The sequence below is a fragment of the Hippocampus comes genome, unplaced genomic scaffold, assembly GCF_001891065.2.
Source record: "Hippocampus comes isolate QL1 unplaced genomic scaffold, H_comes_QL1_v1.1 scaffold125, whole genome shotgun sequence".
In the NCBI taxonomy this organism is placed as follows: Eukaryota; Metazoa; Chordata; class Actinopteri; order Syngnathiformes; family Syngnathidae; genus Hippocampus; species Hippocampus comes.
In genome coordinates this window covers 669422-690641 of record NW_017805453.1, presented here as the reverse complement: position 1 = coordinate 690641, position 21220 = coordinate 669422, and the positions used below count along the sequence as shown (strand labels likewise).

At 42.8% G+C, this 21220-nt stretch overlaps 1 protein-coding gene across 1 annotated transcript; it reads right to left on the bottom strand.

Annotated features, from left to right (window-relative positions):
• Positions 1-7838: 7838 nt before the first annotated feature.
• LOC109518490 (ras-related protein Rap-2b) lies at positions 7839-11376 on the bottom strand. Its single transcript, XM_019874344.1, has 2 exons — positions 10484-11376; positions 7839-8728 (listed from the first exon to the last, which is right to left on the bottom strand). The coding sequence occupies exon 1, from the start codon at positions 11074-11076 to the stop codon at positions 10525-10527; it is 552 nt and encodes a 183-aa protein (XP_019729903.1). The 5' UTR covers positions 11077-11376; the 3' UTR covers positions 7839-8728; positions 10484-10524.
• Between the last annotated feature and the right edge of the window lie 9844 nt (positions 11377-21220).

Genomic DNA, 21220 nt, shown 5'->3' with positions numbered 1-21220 from the left:
GCTGGGATGCCCTTTTTTCTCTTCATTTTTAACTTTACATTTTGAACAGTGAAGAGGAATTACACTTCAGCAACCCTCCTGTTGAGGGCTTGCTTGGATTTGTGTTGTGGTCTTACCTTGACAATATAATATCACTCAGCGTCGTGGTAATCTTGGGACTGCTTCTCTGGGGGCTGCTTCTCATCTTCGCGCTCGTCTTTTTTTAAGTGGTGCAGCGCATTGAAAGGACCGACTAGAATGTTAAGCCAGGCACTTAATTCCACCTTTGGCATCGGGCGACTGGGCGCTACTGTATAGTCTATGTTCGGGGCGGGGGGGGGGGGGGGGAGTGTCCCAGAATCAGTCCTACAGGGGCATTGGGCCCTCCCCAAAACCGCCATTGCTAATAATACTAAGACAAAATAAACAGGATTGTATCAATTGGATCTTTTTGGAACCCTTGCTTCCATCCATCCATTTTCAATACCCCTCATCCTTCATTTGGGTGGTTGGGTGAGCTGTAGTTTATCCTGGCCGACATCAGACAAGAGGTGGAGTACACCCTGGACTTGTCTCCAGCCAATCCCATGCATCATTTGCATATTTGACAACCCCCCTACAATGGCTACATCCCAAATCCTGAAATGCACCGTGCATTTCGGTGGAAACAAACGAAGAGATCGGTCACTGAAGGCGTCGACCAAACCATCCCAGACATGAGGATTCTATTCTTCTGTCATCTGGTCCCAGAAAGCTCCCGGCCATTGTAGCGGAGCCACAAGTTTGGGGAGTGTGCCTGTCATTATGTTCCAGAAGAGAGGTTCCCACCGAAGTATCACGCAACGTAGGCCCGTATGCGGTTTTCGCCCCACGATCGTGCGCAATTACACAAATAGCAGAAACTCATCTGACTCTTCTCTCAACGCACGTACACGCCAAAGTGGTTACGTATGGCCGTCTGAAGGCAGGCCTTGCGCATGACGGTTATACTCAATAAACGACAAGGACTCGTTCCAAACCATAAGTCTCGTGGCGGAGAGTGAAACCACACCCAAACCTCAGGAACTCTACCAGTCAGTCTGATGCTTGCGCAGAATTTACGACAGACCTAAATTCCAGAGTCACTTTTGGGGTGTTTTTTTTTTTCTTTCAAAAACTTTGTGTGGTTCATTTGAACAGGTGTGAACAGAGTAAACAAACTGTGGTGCGGACCAAACCAACCGGTCCCCCAGAAAGAGCTGGTCATGGTATGGTTCCAAATGCACTCTAGCGTAGCTCCGCACAACCTCCGTTCATTTTTTTTTTTTTTTTTTTACCCTAAACATCTTTGTAGCCGGCTCTTGTTTGTATTCTGTGACGCAGCCAGCAGGAAGTCACGCGTGTTTGACAAGCTCTGACCGTGCTTGAAAGTCAAAATGGTGACATCAGCACATTGGACGGCTGACCGAATGGATCCGTCTTTTTCGTACGTCTGAACAAGTGTGTGCTGCTTGCGTCATGCTTTGAAAGTACACTTACCTATTCGCTGGTTCGCGGTACAGTGATCCCTTGCTATTTCGCGGTTCGTTTATCGCGGATTCAGTGCATCGCAGATTTTTTCAAACATATTCATAAAAAAAAAAATAAATAAATATATATATATATATATATTTTTTTTTTTAACCTATATGTTAATTGGTTGCTACTTCGCGGATTTTCGTCTATCGCGGGTGGTTTTGGTCCCCATTAACCGCGATAAACGAGGGATTATTGTTTCGCTTTTCCTCCAACAAACCTTCCTCTTTACTGACTCGACGATAAGAAAAGAGTGTGGTGTGTTGCCATTTTGGTATGCGGAACCGAACCGAGGAGTGAAGAGGACACTGCATAAAAAACCCACGAACTGATTCAGAGCAGAGAGGAGAGCTCACGACTTGCGTGAAAGCACGCTTCCTTATTATACCTTCACCGCATTCTGCCAAACCGGTCATAATCAAAAATGTAGTCGCAAAGTCACCGAACAAAAAGTACTCATCCGCGCGGGCATGGCATAAGCAACCGGTCCGGTCTGACTGGATCCTATGGCCCACTTTCTTTGTCGGGTTTTCTGTGATGATCTCCAAATGGGCATAAGTCCAACTGTCTGGATCCATCTTGCGACATGTCGGGGATGATGAACCGCTCCGTTGCTTTTAGGCTTTTGCAAGTTTTGCGATTCTTTCCCTGACGACTGGACTCGATCAACCAAAATTAAGTGAGCCTATGAATCCATTCAGAAGCAGAGATATCACAGCTACGCAAAACCAGCGAGTCGCATCCGTAAACACCGGCTCCCCTTCCCGTTGCTTCACGGCTACCAGCTAAAAACATGTCCAGGCATTCCGGTGCAAGGAATGCTGGGAATGGGAGGAATTCTGGGGCATTGCCATCTGCGGTGCAGCAAGCTCCACGGGGAGAAGGCCGCTCCCTGACTCGCGGAGGGAAAAAAAAAACGGAGCGACGATCGGCTCTTACAGACCTGCCAGTCAGTCTAAACAAGTCTCGGCTTCTTTGCGGAAAGTAGTGTGTGAAAAATTCCGAATAGGCCAATTTTCTCTGGGGAAAAGATGCACGGGATGTCCACCAGCAACCCGGGAATCAGACTTGACGCTGCAGTTGATTGTGCGGAAAATATTAGTGTGCAGCAGGGGTGCCCATTCCGTCGATCGCGATCTACCGGTAGATCGCGGGCTGTTCCGAAGTCGATCGCGAGGGGCGTAGAGGAGAAAAAAAAAAACAAACCATTTGTGTGTCGTTGTGCATGTTAGTCATATACTTTTTTGTGTTAATGTTCACTGTACCCTAATCATGCTATCAGTCTCATTTTCACAAAAAGTATTTAAAAAATACAATAAAATAAAACAGGTGAATCTTTAACTTAAGGTGGCGCGTGACCTGCGTCACCGGAAGTTGTTAGTGCTCAGCAATCTGCAATTGCAGCTTGTGATCAGAGCTGTTGCGCTATATCTTTGATCGTTATCATTATTCTCATTCAGAGTTTGTTTTGTGTACAATTCACCGAGGGCACGGGCAAAGAATAGGAATCTAGAGGGCCGAGGGAAGCACTTTAAAACGGTACGTGTGAGCTATGATAGTTAACTCATTCAATCCCAAAGACGTCTTTATACGTCTTTTCAGACTTGGTTTAGAATTGGCTGGTACTGAATGAGTTTTAACAGGCTGCAAAAGTGCGTCGCATCCCTCCGTGTCAGGCCATTGCTCATCACGGCGTGCGTGTTTATGTGCGTGCGCGTGTGTGGTAACGGATCGATCGCAGGAGGTTGGTTGATCGAAAAGTCGATCTTCGGTCCAAAAAATTTGGGCACCCCTGGTGTACAGTAATGTCACTAAACTGAGCTCTTGGTGGGATGTTTGTCCAGCTGCCATCGAAAAGCTTGATTTGGTGAGAGTTTCAACCAAATGCAACTAATGCAATCCGGTTCCATTCCAAATTGCATGATTTTTCTCAAGGGTTTACAGTACTTGACTGAAACCGAGTGTAGCTTCACAACATTAGAAGAGCGAAATGGACTTTCCGGTTGCATTTACAAAGAGGCAATTATGCTTCCAGTTGAAAAGACTTGCTGATGGAATACTTGACATCTTGCACTGGAAGTTAAACAATTGTGAGTTGGATTAAAATTGTTGTCGTCACGCAAAAACCTCGAGTTAAAAAGAAGAATTCAGCATGACCTCAGCAAATCACATGGGATTTAGACAAATATCCGGAGACCTTTGCAAATCTCCTGAGTGAGCATCTGAAGGATTAACTCTACATTTCTGGAAAACTGTGCCTAAAGAGTCAAAAGCAACTTCCGACTTCAAATTGTTATTATGCCTTCGCAAGCTGTGTTTTTGTAGTTGTCTATTTTTTTTTTCCATATTGCGACACTACAAAGCAGTACTCGTCTCTGTCCTCGCTGCTCATTGCAATATAGCCAAAGCATCAACAAAGCAACAGTAGTAAAAGAAGAATGCACCCATACACACAATCACAATATCGATGTTTTAACTATTAAAACATTTTGTATAACACCTCGGAAGTATAGTTTTGAGTGTTTTAAAATGCAGCCCGTCGTCATCCTTTTGCGCGTGGTCATCACAATGTCGAAGGAGATACAGGATGCGTGGTATGCTACGTTGCTCATCTTGACTTCGACAAAATACGATCAGAGCTGTTACCGCACGCTTGCCATTTCTTTCCTCGTGTGTGATCTCACATTAAATAAAATAAAATAGTTGAATGTTAACAATTGTTCGACAGAAAACACAGTTCACGTTGCACTTCTTGACTCGGAACCTCGCCGACCGCGATGCGCCAGGCTAAATCAACTCGTGTTGTCGCTTAAGATTTAACGCAGCTGCTGCACAGGCATTTTTTTTAGGGGACTTGATTATCGAGCAGTGAGTAACTTGATAAAAGGAGGCTAATACAGTTAGGAGGAATGCCAGCGAACTACAGCGAAGGAAAAAAGAAAACCGCAAGCTTGTACACAACACAGCCTCCGAAATAGCAGTCTGGCGCTCGGGGAGTAGAGGCAGCCTATAATTCAGTGAGGAGTCTATATAGTGATTAAGTCTTGTGTGAGAAAAAAAAAAAAGTTTAAACCACCCACTCATGCGAGCAACACTCCGACTCCAGCAGAAAAGTCCGATTTATCATCATGAGATCAAAAAGCAGTTTTAATGCCACGCTGACAGTAGATATGCGGTCAAAATGGCCGACCCCCTCGACATCACCACCATCGCGGTAGCGAGGTCACGAGGTCATACCACGCCCCTCCCCCCCGGCAGCCATACCACATCCCAACTCCCCCTTAACCAAGGCAACCACATCACGTGACCACCTCCGGTGAAAAAAAAAAAAAAGCCCCTCTTTGCGAGACCGAAGTCGGCAAATACGAGGTTGAAGGCAGGAAGTGACACCCTCCAACAGAGATGAAAAGAAAGAAGAGCTCGCTGCACTGTCGTTTTCTACCAAAGGGCAAATTCTTCAGCTATCAGATGTTTACTCCACGGCCTCTGATTGAAACAGTCAAAAGATGGCGGGGGTGGGGATCCACGTTCACACACTCTGGTTTATGAGGAGCAATAAATGCCCTTATCAAGCAATAGTTTGAAGCAGAGTTCAATTTCCACCACGCGTGTGTCAGGACGCCATGCAAAAATCAGGCTTGCCTTCACTGCGACCGACAGAAAAAAAAATGACTCCAGCCATTTAACATAGTAGGACAGGGGTGTCAAACTCATTTTTTGTCGCGGGCCAGCGGGCCACATTGTAGTTACGGTTTCCCTTGGAGGGCCGTTATGAATTTTGGGAAACCATATAAATGTTTTATCCCCTCCACAAATTACATACACAGCGCACAACAAATGGATGAATAACTACTTTAAAAATCAGAAGTCAAGAATAAGGACTGTTATTGTGGATTACATATGACAATTTCAAATTATGGTTCAGACTTTAGTCAGCATCATGGAACTTGACATGCTCGATTTGCTTTCGCGGGCCACATAAAATGATGTGGCGGGCCAGATCTGGCCCCCGGGCCTTGACTTTGACACATGTGCAGTAGGAGTTTACCAGATTATTTTAAACATATTGTCTACTTTCTATACCACTTATTTTTACTTTTAGTTGGCTTTCTAAGAGGCTACACTGTGCACACCGCACGATTACTATGTTCCAACACAAGCAACTCAGGGAAGCTGTTTGGATTTTGCAACAATGAAAACAGCGATATGGCTCCAGGGTCAAACTGTCACGATCGTAAAAAAAAAAAAAAAAAAAACATGTTCACCTATGTGTTGCCAAAAAAGCCAAAGATACAGCCACATGTGAAGCGCATCCACTTTAACATTCTTAACAGATAGAGTGACTTAAAAAAACAGACATTTCAGCCATTGATGCAATGAGCTGTCATGAGGCATGCTCAGGTTTTGCGCAATACGCTGACGGCTTGCACAATGTCATCCATCCTTTTCTGCCTCACCCAAAAAGCGAGGTGTGAAACAGATTGGTCTGGGTTGTCACTTTTAATGACGTAGCATAAATCGTGACGATGATTCCCGTCTCGTGTGTCTCACTTTTTTTTAACAATAACACGTGCGTGTAAAGAAAAACACAGCAAAAAAAAAAACGATGTGCAGATCACGCTTTTGGGCCAAGTGCCCCCCCCCACCCCAAAAAAAAACAACAACAAAAAAAAATTAAGTGCAAACAGGAGTTGACCACTGTAAAATATGAACGCCAACAGTCAACCTCAACTTTGTGAAAAACTTTTTAATATTAAAAAATATTTCTGGTGTGTTTTGCTGAGGTTGCTCCTATGTTTGGAATTAGTGTTGCATAAAAAGCCGGGAGGAAACAGTCATTCTAAAATAATTTCAAAGGTTCCGCTCTATTGCGGAGTGGAGGTCTTCCATTAATGGCGTCCTCACCTTAATAGATGGCGGTGATCAGCTCCGCGGTCGCGTCAGCCAAAGCAAAGACGCCGAGCCTTCGTGGGTGTAACACAACCCGCCGTCTCACATGACTGAAATATCGACACGCAAGTAAATACAGTACAGATATGGAATTTAATACCTGTCTTGACAGTGTCAATCCAAATTCTGTGTTCTTCGCGGTTTTTGAGACAGCTCAGGTATTGGCATGACACGATGAGTCCAAGTATCGTGAAAAAGGGGATCACGGGCAAGAGTGGGCGCACTGTCAAGGTGGCAATCACTCGGAGACTTCTGTTTTTACACGGAACGGAAAGTTTCAGCGCAATATGTTACCGCCGGTCGCCTTATTTCCTGTTATGTTGCACAAACGACAACCGCATCGTTTCCGAGTTGAGGGAGGAAGTATTGTGACTTGTCAGAGCATAGTCAAAGCGGTGTTTATGGATTTGCAAACTAGCCTAGCCGCATGAAGCTAAGCAGAGGAACCGCCTCAGAGTTCAATCATTGTACATTTTACAATTTGACCAAATATTTGGGGAACAGAAATGACTACATTTACACATTGTGCTTTTCTTTTTTTTTGGTGCTTGACAATTCTGCCAAAAGGACAAGCCTGGACTAGGGTGCTAGGCATCGAAGTCAGCATACCACCAGATCTCACGTTAACACTCTTCAAATGACTCTTTGGCGACTCTTATTCCAAAAGACAGGCCGATCGCCTTAACGCCGTTACGCAAAGTGTCAGCATGTCGCACGAAACCTCAGCATACCGCATGAGAACTAAGTTTTTTTGGGGGTTCTTTTGGGTGAACATTCCGGATTAAGGACTAGTTTCAGCCATGACGGAAAGACTGTGTGGGTCAACATGTTTTTTGAAAGCTGCGTTTGCTGAATTGCATTTTAATATACAACCGATCTTCAGTTTACTATGTCATCCCAGTTTATACGCAAGTCCTAATGTGAGATAGCTAACCTACTCTCCGGTAAAATCATAATTACAATAAATATTTGCGTTAAAACAACAAACTTCTAGGCCAGAAATATAAAACATTCAAATGGGAAAATAGGAAGGCTTTAACTGAGCCGAACACCACGTAATCTTACGAGATGCAACAAATTAGTCAATTGCGTGATATTCTTAATCTGGAAAAGTCGTAACCTGGGACCGCCAAAAACTGAGGATCCTGCGTTCTTTTATCGTCCCTGTAAAGTGAAAATAAATGTATTCTAAATTTGACACGACAGATAAGATTGTTATAAATACCTCTGCCAAATTTGAACATGTTAAAAAAAAAAGATTGTTTCTATTTTTTTTTTTTTTTTAACAAATTGGACATGATAAAACCGTAACACAGAAGCGAACAAAAAAAGAGAACACAGCCTGGTGGTTTTGTTTTTTTAAAAAATGCCATCTGTATTAAAAGATTTTCTTTTTTAAAAACAGACCGCCTAAAGTTAAAAGGCTGGTCCAAAATTGAAATTACAATCAGGATTAGATTGGTCCACACCATGTACATCATCATCATCATCATCATCACTTGTCCTACAAAGTCAAACATTGATTGAAGAGGTCTGCAAGTGGTTTGGTGCCATTGTCGTAATGATTCCAGTACCTGCGCGTTTCAACACTGGCTGCAGCCCTAAACGGCGTCAACTTACGGGAGGGACCAAAAACAAAAACAATGAAAAGACCCTAACGTAGAGAAGAGCACCATTCCTTGGACAGAACATCTCTGATGCCACGTTGGGGTGTGTTGGCACTAAATGGGAACAGTTGGGTGTGTTGAGTGAGGGTGACCAAAAAAAAAAAAAAAAAGGCACTGGACGCGAGGCGGTGGTCCTCACGTCAAATCTCCTTGCAACCCAGAGAAGAAGAGTGTTGTTGCGTTATTCCACCACCAACTTGTTAGACTTTGGAGCAAAAAAAAAAACCTTAAAAGAACCTCTAAGTTTGTACCCGTCCAAGGATTGAGTGTGGTTATGAACAAAATATACTTTTAGAGTCTTAATCTCCTTTGAATGTTCACCGCGCCATTTCCTTGAAGGAGAAATATGAGTTCCTTGGTCGGCTGGGACCAGCGCGATCCGACCTCAACTGTGGACACGGACCGCGCCGCAAAGATTCTCCGACCCAGCAGAATTCCTGAAGAGTGGATGGACCCCTCCCCTCTGCCTCAGTTGCTCCCCTCCTCCTCCTCCTCCTCTTGTTTCCCTGCAGCACTCCTCTTCATTTTTCCTCCGAGGCCAGGCTGAGACGCCAACAAGACACACTTGCTGCAACACACTGCCACAAATAACAAAAACAATGGTCACCAATCACGCCAGGACCACAAAGGACTCCAAGGATGCAGGCCAAAACAGGAACTCCGGGAGAAGCTCAGAGAAAGTGAAACAAGCCGATGCAGTGTTGTGTGAGACAACTGCTAACTTTTTTTAAAAAAGCTCATCGAGTTGCAAGAACTTGTCTCTCCAGTTCTGCAAACGAGTCAGACGCTTCCTCAATCTGATCAGAATGAAAAAAAAAAAAAACTAACAAAAGGGTGGCTCAGTCCGGAAGGAGCTGGTTTCAAGACTCCGAGGTCAGAGGTTCACGGCAAACTCGACCAAAAAGTCACAAGGTCAGGACGTTGTGCTGCCAATGTGCCACTGAGCAAGCCACTGGACTCCCTGAGTTACCATACACACTCGTTCTAAAAGTCTTCATTTGTACATTTAGTCGCATGCACATTGGACTCCGTGTACATGGGGTTCTCGGTCTATGACCGAGTTCAGTTTCTATATTAGTGACAGAACCCAAATGATTAAGGTGGAACGTTCTACAGTCTGACTAATTACTTAACACAATATCGATTTAAGGCTTTGAATATCAAACAATTAACTGAAAAACCCGAAGCACGTAGTAGTAGCTGAACGTGCCTTCTTGTGCCGCATGATGACATATACTCATTCGACTGCGCAAACTAGTTTATTGTGTGACAATCTGAACCGTAAGTCAGAACCGTCAAAAATTGAGGACAACCCCCCATATTGCGCAAATAAGTGATGGGATTGATTGGTGGGAAGTTGGTCTATTGTGTCGTATTGACCGAGTCTCAAGGTGTTTGATGTCCGTTTGAAGGAGGACATTGTGCCATCAGCTATGACTAATGGGCAGCTTTCAAACAGGAGTTCAGAACATAGAGGCAAAAATGATATTGAGTCAACCACAAATCGATTTGATTGTTAAATTCATACACAGGTGAGCAAGGACAATATAGCCCAGGCCAGCTCTGTTATGGGGGTGGTCTTTGGTTTACCGTCGTCCTGACATAGAGCGAGTCGAGATGTAGTTTGCTGGGGGCTGTAAGAATCAATGGTCTAATGGCACAAGACCATGCTTACTGTTTTCCGTTTGATTTTGTATTTGAGTCTAACATCAATAAAGGGAGGCCACAAAATTGTGCATTAAGTGCTAATTTCCTGAGTTCGTATTTCCTAGTAAATGGTGTTTGCCTATTTTTCATTGGCCAATGGGGCAGTCATGACTGAGCCTTTTGTACTCTGCCGAACAACAAGTGATGCCATGTGACCAGGAAAAAAAAAAGCGCAGTTCTGTTGAACTAGCTAGCAACAGGTTGTAAAGTTTTACAATGGACAGCTACGCTTGTGGTTGAACATGTGAATCACAACACTGACATTGGAAGACAAGATGTTGTTATTACTATTTCGAAGGCACATCGGGCAGTTTTAGTGTGTGGTAACATAACACATTCACCAAGACGTGAATGAAACTGTTGAGAATACCATCGGACTGTAATCATATGCTGACACGTACAAACGACATGGTCTGCATGTCTCAACGGACCCTCACCAAGAATGTGGTGGTTTCTGTCTTTGCGACCGCCCCACCCTTCCACAAACTTTTCCTTTGAATTTGTCAACGCTATGCGGCCATCAAACAACCAAATGGCGAAAAATGCATCAGCGTTAACTTATAGGAATGTGAAATAAATAGTTTTAAACGGCGCTTCTAAACGACGTAGCAGTCAACTCGACTTACCATGGCAAAAAATAAAAGCGAGCAAGGAGCCGAAGTTTCCTTTACAGGATGACACAAGACGAACAACACTGGTCGTCGCCACTCGGCGTGGACGCATAGTTCATCTGGCGGACTATCTCGGCGAACAGGTCGTCCACCGAGGTCTTGTTCTTGGCCGAGGTCTCCATGAAGGGACAGTTCCATTCGTCCGCCAGCGCCTTGCCCTCACCGGACGACACTTCCCGTTCGCCCTCCAGGTCTACTTTGTTACCCACCAAGATCATGGGCACCCTCTCGTACCGTTTCACCCGAATGATCTGGTCCCGCATAGGCTTGATGTCCTGGAAGCTCTGCTGGTTGACCAGGCTGTAGACCAGAATGAAGCCCTGGCCGTTTTTGATGTACAAGTCCCGCATGGAGGCGAACTGCTCAGTGCCGGCGGTGTCCAGGATCTCCAGCACGGACGGCGAAGAGTCCACCTCGATCTCCTTCCGATAAAAATCCTCTATCGTGGGGTCGTACTTTTCGATGAAGGACCCTGTTACGAACTGAACGGTCAGCGCGGATTTGCCGACGCCGCCGGAGCCGAGGACCACCACTTTGTACTCCCTCATGGTTCCCCGAGAGAGCAGCCTCGCTTCCTCGCCGCCAGCAGTTGTATTTGGAGGGAGGGGGGCTCGCAAGTCGCGGCGAATGGGGCGTGGCTGCGTAACTACCGCCGCTCAGTGTGTGTGCGTGTGTGGGTGCGCGTGTACGTATGGGTGGGGGGGGGGGGGGGTGGGGTAAACACGGTTGTTTCCGAGCCACACTTAGCGCTAATGTTGTGACATGTCGAGTCAGCGATCACACAACCGGCCTGTTTTTGGACTAGCCCCCCCACTTCCTCTTGGCTGTTCGTTCAAGTAGGCACACCACGCACGTCTCACCCTTACTTTGATACAGTCATGTTTACGTAACACGCCTGCGACTTCCTGTTACGTCTTTCCCAAATAAAAGCATGGTATCTCCAAAGGTGACCGACTATCACTTCCCATGAACGCTAGCCTTGCATTGATATTACAACTTCCGGCGTCACACTTGCTAACGTAGTCTAGCTTTATAGCTACGGCACCGGGCTTCCTGACTACGCTAGCGTGCGTCTAACGTCATTCAAAGCGAACGCCGTCATTTAAAGGTACAGTACGCGCTAACCTCACGAGACCCCCTGCTGCTGCTGCCCCACCTTGGAGTTTCGACATGGCTTATCCCCTGGCTTACTACTGCTTGACTCACGACATTTTTCCCCCTCCGTGCTGTCATGTAAGGCACTTTATAAACTTCTGAGATTCGACACGTGAGATGTTCAAAGCCACTACTACAGGAAGTGACTGCCGTCACCTTTGTGACTTCAAATTTCTCTTCACAAGTCTCTTGTGATTCACTCGACACAAAAGTCATCTGTTCATTTAATTGTTGATGGTTCTAACAACATGATGCAGAATAATCTTTTGAGTAATACTCACAGATATACCTTATTAGAGAAAATTTACTTCTCAGAGACTTATTGGTACAACCGTATGCCATACATGGTGGCCTTTTCACCGTAGAGACACAAAATAACATGAAAACAGTGTGGAGAAAAATTCCACTTGAGTCAAGTGACCATTGTCACTCTCGTGACCGCAGTGTGTGACACAGCAGGCTTTGTTGTCGTTGTCTAAAAAAACTTTTGGGAATAATGCAACATGGCAGTTGTCTTAATTTCTTCTGCTCATTGAATTGGGCAATATGCACTGTCAGATCAATATCAAGATCGGGCCGTCGCATGGAAGGTTATTTATTATTTCGCAATCGACTGTCAAGCGTGACGTCGTCGCATGTTCACGTTGGGTAGAGTCGGTTGTGAAACAGCCACACGTTTCCCATCAATGGTGATAGCCCAGCCGTCATGACTTAATCACCTCCAGAGAAGGCCGATGGATCAATATTGTTTTAATTTGTCCACTAATCAACATCAGAACACACACACACACACACACACACACACACACACACACACACACACATAAACACACACACGTCAGCCTGAATCATGAGTGTGAATCACCAAGGCGCCAAGATGTTTCACGCATTTCCATACAACTCCCACGCACAAGCACAACTGTTGTTATTGACATGCACGCTGGGTCAAACATTTGGATTGACTACTCAGACCTCTGCGATGTGGATTGGTCATGATCGCGTGCCCCTATCAGGTGGAAGTGGCGCTTATTTTCACGCCACTCCGATAATTAGATAGACTCAGCCGTCTGATCGGGTCGCGGCGTTGTCGCACCATTGTGCCAAATGCTCAACAAAGCAAAGAGATGAAAGAATTGTGTCATGGAGACAGAACTTGTTTGACCATTACAGAAATAATCTTTTTTTTTAACTTGAAATTTCTCATAAAGGGGTGTAAAAAGTCATTTGGATCACAGAGTTTCGTTAGAATAGATGTTGTTATGCAGCAAATTTCAAGGGTTCAAAACCCAACAAGGCTACCGCTCATCTTGACCCTAAATGAGGACAAAGTGTGTTAAAAAAAAGGATGGAATGAACATTTTTTTACAATGATTTATTTGGTTTAAATCCAGTTTAACAGCTTAAGTGGCCAAACATATAGGCCAAGCCCCTCGTGTAACAAGTCTGCCTGACTTGAACTTTCTTCTACAAGTCCTGACTAATATCCTCTTAAAAAATAGTATTTGGACCATACAATTTAGCCAGATGGGCCTCAAACTTAACGTTTCATTTCATAGGCCAACAACACACACACAAACAAACAAGAGTGGCTGTCATGAAATTTCTCTCAAGTACAGTCCAATACATAAAAAAAAAAATAAATCAGAAAACACAAACAAGCAAAAGTTCTTTAATTAAAAACTTTTTTCACAGCCATAAATCAGCATCGAAATTCCACCAAGAGGCCTTTTTATACCCCTGGCTCACATCCATTTATATCTCCTATCACCTCCAGCATGTTGTAATTGAAAATTCAAGTACACTGACCCCACGTGATCCCATAAAAGGTGAACTGCTTCAGAAGAACACAAGAATATACATAAAAGATACACCAGACGTTTTCTTTTAGTCTTCACTCTCATCCCTGTGAGAGCGACTTTAGACTAATTAAAATGTCTGAAACAATTGAGCTAATTAATTAAGGGGATTATTCGCTTGTCCTGCCAGTTGAGAGAGGCCTTTCAAACAATGTGTTCTAGACTCTGAGATTTCAATGGCTGTGTGTGTGTGTGTGTGTGTGTGTGTGTGTGTGTGTGTGTGCTTGTGCGTGTGCGCTGGATGTTATTATGTGGTGTTTATAGCCGTCCAAATCCTGAATTAATTACTCAATTTTAGATTGTGTTTGCCCTCAGCTGGCAGGCATTGCTTGCGTGTGTCTTTGATTCATGAATTATTCAGGCAGCTATTTTTCATTCCTGTAGAGAACGTGTCAAAGTCAAGGCCCGGGGGCCAAATCCGGCCCGCCACGCCATTTTATGTGGCCCGTGAAAGCAAATCATCTGTGTCAACTTCCATGATCCTTGCTTAAATCTGCACCGAAATCTCAAATTGTCATACGTCGTAAATAACGGTGACATTTTGCAATAATTTTGTTACCCTGTTTATATTCACTTGAGCAACAATTGAACAAATGCTTAACTGATTTCAAAACTAGTGAGCCATCATTTTTATGTGTACAAGTAATAATACGATGTGATGATTCAAACATTTATTCAGTTTCATTGTCTTAATGGCCCTCCGAGGGAAGACTTAACTCCAAAGTGGCCCGCGACAAGAATTAGTTTGACACCCCTGCTGTAGTGTAAATGCAAAGACCCCCCCCCCCCCACCTCCACCCCCTCAGTAGCACCTTGTGACGTGGCTTTGCGGTTATAAATCTGCAATTGTGGTCAGAATGTGAGCATATAACACATATTTTGCCATATTTTGTATTCACATTGTCCGAAACGGACTAACTAATTAACTCAGTAACAAACTAACTAATTGTGACAAGTCCAGGGTGTACCATGCCACTTCATCTGTGATTGGCGGCAGCTCACCGAAGAAGGGCAAGTGCTCTGGAAAATTAATGGACGGATGACTAATGGAACAAATACGGAGTTGCAATGTATTGATTAACCTTGAGGTCCTTGGTGATAGAACCAAGGATGCTAGAACGCGAACAGTCTGGGGAGCAGCATTCGAGAATTATGCAAAAGGAAAGTTGTGTCCAGCAGGAGGCAGCAGAGTACTTTCAACCTTGGATGTGCGCTCAGATGTTGGAATGTGTGTGAGAATTCATATTGTCGCAGAGCACAGTAGCTGGATAGATAGTAAGAAGACACAGCATCTTTCAGTGGGTCCACAATAGCAGCTTTCATACTTTATGTGGCCCACATTAAGAAGGCATACAGTGCACTACAGTGAAGGGGTCAGAGCTCAGAGGTGAAATGTCATTGGAGCAGCAATTTCTTTTTTTTTTGTTGATGAAGTTCTCTCTATCTATGGGTCATTACAGAATTGGAGGACATTTTATGGCCCAAACATCAAATTTTAAATGATCCACATACAAAATACTGAAGTGTGCAGTTTCTGGGTAAATTTACTTGTCCTGAGACCAAATCTATCAAATGGAATTTGGCCCTGTTCAGACTGGGCCACATGACTGAGCCATCTGACAGGTTGCTGTAGCAATGATGACGGAACAGAGGAGTCGTCCAGCACATGTAGCATTTGACGTCACCGCTCCGCACTTCGATTGGCACCAGGGATGTGCTGTGTGTGAATTTCGGGAAATTGTTATTTTTCTTGAACAGTCTGTTTCTGAGTTGGTTGAACCACTGTTGTTGTAGTTGTTCAAAGATCGGTGTTGACTTGACCTTGATGATTTTGGCAACGGCTAGCAGCTACTTCGCCCGCGCACACATGCACCCGATCGATATATCCTTGATTGGTGACTTGATGTGCACTGGGTAAGATGAAACAGGTCCGTAGGCTGAGAAAAAAAAAAGTGCTTGGCTATCGTCAAGGAGCAACAGCTAAGTTTAGCCGGGAATCCAGAACAACTGGCTTGTCTTTCACACACAGTGACACTCAAGTTAAAGTCCACAGAGTGACAACAAATACATCAAAAATAAGAAATGACAGACATTTAAATTCGCAGGAAACGACTCGGGTTGGGAGACTGAATCCTCCAAACATCCCAGTATTGGTACAATTTGGAGTGCAACTACAGTTGTCTGGAAAAATATGAAATCTGTTCGCGCATCACCCATGAACGTTCCGAGAAGCACTTCACGAGTGGTCCAAACTTTCATTGTATGAAAAAAAAGGATAAAACGTCTCATTTAATACAAATCTGTACACAGATATGTTATGAATGCCTGTTCGCAGAGGGAATGATGCATTAAAACGATTAAAGTGCAAGGAGATAGCAAAACGTGAACATGCTCTCATTTTTCTGCTTTGCTAATGTCTGCCTTGGGAGATCGCCAGCTTCAAACACACCAAAATAAACAGGAACAGCAGGCGATAAGAAAAACAACAGTGGAGAGTCAGCTGCTAAGCATGCAAGATGTCATGATACATGAATATACTTGCGAAAACACACAGAGCGACTGGAGAGATAGTTTGGGTAGATCATTCATACTCGTAGGTCACAGCAGGAAAGTGGTGGGGATAATATCATAGAGAGACCGCAGCGTTTCTTGAGATCAAAAATGTTGATTAGATGGTGGTTACATGTGGTGATTATCCTCAGTGTGCACCAATAACATTTAATGTGCCATTCTTAAACCTAGACACTGGATATTACTATTGCGTTTAGCTAAAATTCTACTCTTAATCATAAATGAACAATTGAGTAACTAGCTAGTAGATCGAATGGTGAACCCTGGCTACTAGCTAAAATGCTATCTCTTTACAAATTGTCTCTACTAGTAGAGACTCTACTAGTTATTTTTCTAACATCAGATGATAGGTTGGAGGATGAGAGCACTCTATACAGTACTGCAAAAGAAAAATAAAATTTGAAAAAGACAGGGACGCACAGATTTGTACTATAATTTGCTACTTGCGTTGAACCACACGGCTTTTAATGTCATGCGATTTATTGATGGATTTTTACTGACAAGATTCACGCTATCAGTAGAATTAGCCAAAGTCTCCACACTTCTGAACAATTAATATCTATCTATCTATCTATCTATCTATCTATCTATCTATCTATCTATCTATCTATCTATCTATCTATCTATCTATCTATCTATCTATCTATCTATCTATCTATCTATCTATCTATCTATCTATCTATCTATCTATCTATCTATCTATCTATCTATCTATCTATCTATCTATCTATCTATCTATCTATCTATCTATCTATCTATCTATCTATCTATCTATCTATCTATCTATCTATCTATCTATCTATCTATCTATCTATCTATCTACTTGATGTGCACTGGGTAAGATGAAACAGGTCCGTAGGCTGAGAAAAAAAAAAGGGCTTGGCTATCGTCAAGGAGCAACAGCTAAGTTTAGCCGGGAATCCAGAACAACTGGCTTGTCTTTCACACACAGTGACACTCAAGTTAAAGTCCACAGAGTGACAACAAATACATCAAAAATAAGAAATGACAGACATTTAAATTCGCAGGAAACGACTCGGGTTGGGAGACTGAATCCTCCAAACATCCCAGTATTGGTACAATTTGGAGTGCAACTACAGTTGTCTGGAAAAATATGAAATCTGTTCGCGCATCACCCATGAACGTTCCGAGAAGCACTTCACGAGTGGTCCAAACTTTCATTGTATGAAAAAAAAGGATAAAACGTCTCATTTAATACAAATCTGTACACAGATATGTTATGAATGCCTGTTCGCAGAGGGAACGATGCATTAAAACGATTAAAGTGCAAGGAGATAGCAAAACGTGAACATGCTCTCATTTTTCTGCTTTGCTAATGTCTGCCTTGGGAGATCGCCAGCTTCAAACACACCAAAATAAACAGGAACAGCAGGCGATAAGAAAAACAACAGTGGAGAGTCAGCTGCTAAGCATGCAAGATGTCATGATACATGAATATACTTGCGAAAACACACAGAGCGACTGGAGAGATAGTTTGGGTAGATCATTCATACTCGTAGGTCACAGCAGGAAAGTGGTGGGGATAATATCATAGAGAGACCGCAGCGTTTCTTGAGATCAAAAATGTTGATTAGATGGTGGTTACATGTGGTGATTATCCTCAGTGTGCACCAATAACATTTAATGTGCCATTCTTAAACCTAGACACTGGATATTACTATTGCGTTTAGCTAAAATTCTATTCTTAATCATAAATGAACAATTGAGTAACTAGCTAGTAGATCGAATGGTGAACCCTGGCTACTAGCTAAAATGCTATCTCTTTACAAATTGTCTCTACTAGTAGAGACTCTACTAGTTATTTTTCTAACATCAGATGATAGGTTGGAGGATGAGAGCACTCTATACAGTACTGCAAAAGAAAAATAAAATTTGAAAAAGACAGGGACGCACAGATTTGTACTATAATTTGCTACTTGCGTTGAACCACACGGCTTTTAATGTCATGCGATTTATTGATGGATTTTTACTGACAAGATTCACGCTATCAGTAGAATTAGCCAAAGTCTCCACACTTCTGAACAATTAATATCTATCTATCTATCTATCTATCTATCTATCTATCTATCTATCTATCTATCTATCTATCTATCTATCTATCTATCTATCTATCTATCTATCTATCTATCTATCTATCTATCTATCTATCTATCTATCTATCTATCTATCTATCTATCTATTTCTCTTTCTCTTCATTCCTCCCGCCTCTCTTCCTCTCTCGTCTCTGTGTGTATATATATATAGAACCAAGGATGCTAGTATATATATGTGTGTGTGTATATATATATATATATGTATATACACACACACACATATATATATACTGGATATAAAAAATATAAAAAAAAATTACGCAGTAATGTGCATTTACAATTTCTTAATAGGTGTTACACCAATGTTTTTTGTTACAATTGCTGAATTAATAAAAAAGTTATTTGATCCAGGGTCTTAAAAAAAAATTACGCAGTAATGTGCATTTACAATTTCTTAATAGGTGTTACACCAATGTTTTTTGTTACAATTGCTGAATTAATAAAAAAGTTATTTGATCCAGGGTCTTGGAACAGGTGACATACTGTTCAATGTATTAGTGTTGTTGCAAGACAATTACCAGACAATGCTGGCTTGTGGCTGTTTGGCACAGATTCAAGAAATGATTGTGGTTAACGTTGGCCTCCATCATCAATGTTTGAGCATGCTTATTAAATATTCACCAAACAGCCTCCATGCTGTGGAGAGAGTGGGTAAACATAAACAGAAAGTTTTCATCAGTGCAATGAAAGTTGAATGGGTTATATCGGGAAAGTGATTGCGGTGGATGAATGGCTGACTCATTAAAGCACACAGTGGAACAAAGTCACCATCGTGCCTCAAGGACATGTATCGGTAGATGTTTCATTGTCTTAGTCCTCCAAAGAAATTTGTGTTTCTCCTGAAAACAAAAAAATCATGATATGTGCACCCACTTGTATTTTTTATTCGTCTCTTGCATTGGAATTAGAACCGAATGTTCTCTGAGTGTGCCGCTCCATTTTCTGTGTATACACAACACACAGCTGGCCGCACAGATCGTAGTGTACACAAGCTACTACCCGCTCTCGAGTATCAAGAGATGTAAGAAAAAAAAAAATCCATTGAGTAAAAACACTTTGATTTTACACTCCATGACGCTCTCGGATTTCCATATTTTAATTCTATTGTATTGTATGGCATGGTACTACTGTATTGCATGGTATCGTACCGCATTGTAGTGTTATGCACTTAACTTTAGAGTCAGCCAGTTGGTTCAAAATGCTGCTGCTCACCTCGTAACAGGAACACGGGACCATAATCCCTGTTCCCCGTATCTATCCGCAGTCCACTTTATATTCTGCTATTTGTTTTCAAACCTCGAAATGGTTTCACCCAGTCTGTTTGAGCTACACTCCAACCCGCTGTTTTGGTTAAGCTGACCAGCTGCTCCTTGAGCCATCACGTAATAACAAGCCAGCAGCCACCGGATGAAAGCAGCAATCAATCGTGTCATCTGTTGATCAGTCGCGTTTGCAAGTATAGCAGTGGTGCCAACGCCGTATTTAGGATCTCAATTTAAAAATTATGTTTACATGATCAGGCATATTGATCATTTCCAACTGGTCCATTTCTTTTTAGTTGACTGTGTTATTTTATTTTATTCCACATTTGCTGAACAATAGAATAATACTTTTTAAAATGAATGAAAAAAAAAAATCAAAGTTATTGACATGTTTAATGACTCTATATTTATCTTTGTAGTCAGTGCCAGTGCTTTAAAACTGGCAATTTAAAAGCAATGAAAAAAAAAAATGGTTGCCAGTCCACGAACAGCATGTACTGGTCTCAACTGGTCCATGACACAAAAAAAGGTTTGGGACCACTGTTGTATCGAATAGCATGTTATTGTATGGTATTGTTCTGCATCACATCTTATCATTTTGCATTGTACCACACCATATCATACCGTATCGAAGGTCTTATCTCATATCGTAATGCAAGGTACAATATCGCACAATGTGCCATATTGTCTTGTTTGGTATGGTATCTCACCGTATTGGATTGTTTCGCATCTTACTGTACTGCACAGCATCATATCCTAAAGTATTAAAAAAACCTGCATTTTAATGTATAGCTGCATTAGCATATCTTTTAAAAAAACAATTAGCTTTGTTGTTTTTAGATGTGAAAAGGTCCTCCCCTGAAGTGGTGCAGATGTACCAAATAAAGTGTACAGCGGGTCTATATAAGTTGATATGGCGTTCATCTTATGTTTTCTCTCCCCTCTATCACCTCTCGCTAAGCCAACAGCATATTTGCTTTCACGTTAGCTCTCGGCTTCTTGACTCACACCTTCCTTATCTCATTGCTCCCCTCCTCCTCAACTGCCCTTATCCTCCCTCCTCCATATTTTTTTTTTGTACTTAACCCCAGCTGTCCACAAAAGTACAAGTCCTACCTTGCAGCGCTTATGAGACAGGCGGGTCGGCTAGCACGTCTCGCATCAACACCCGCTCAACTGTCACATCAGTCTGTTTGCCGTAGGCGGTCAGCTGTTCACTTGATCATAAAGCCATCTTCCAGCTGTACCTCCAGGGGAACATTTTAGTTCCATTTTTCTTCTATTATGTATGCGTACACATCATAAATACAAAAGGGAAAGATTCAAGCATTGGATGTGCCACACCTTGAGCTGGTAGGGGGTCCGGTCTACATTACTTAAGTCAGTACTTGGAAGCAAATGAACCACACCCCAAAAATATGTAATTTCATCTTAAATCTGCAACCTTTTTTTCATTCTTTCTTGACTGAGCTTCTGTCAACCTACCGGTGCGGCTTGAAACTGCTGTGTGAATGGATGACAACGCTCTGACCTTTCAAGGTGATGCATAGCGGCACTACAGTGCGGCAGGACACCAGTGGGAAGTCAAGATGGCGCCTTAGCCGTGGCATTGCCATATGGAAGAATGCAGATCGATCAGCTGCATAATGACAACGTTAAAAATATTACCTTACCTCATTTGCCGCTTGTTGCCCGGCAGCATTCCTGAGTCCATGCAGGACTATCCCCCCCCCC

What these genes read in the sequence shown, in the direction of transcription:
- LOC109518490 (XM_019874344.1), bottom strand. Translation starts at nt 11,076, where the DNA reads ATGAGGGAGTACAAAGTGGTGGTCCTCGGCTCCGGCGGCGTCGGCAAA.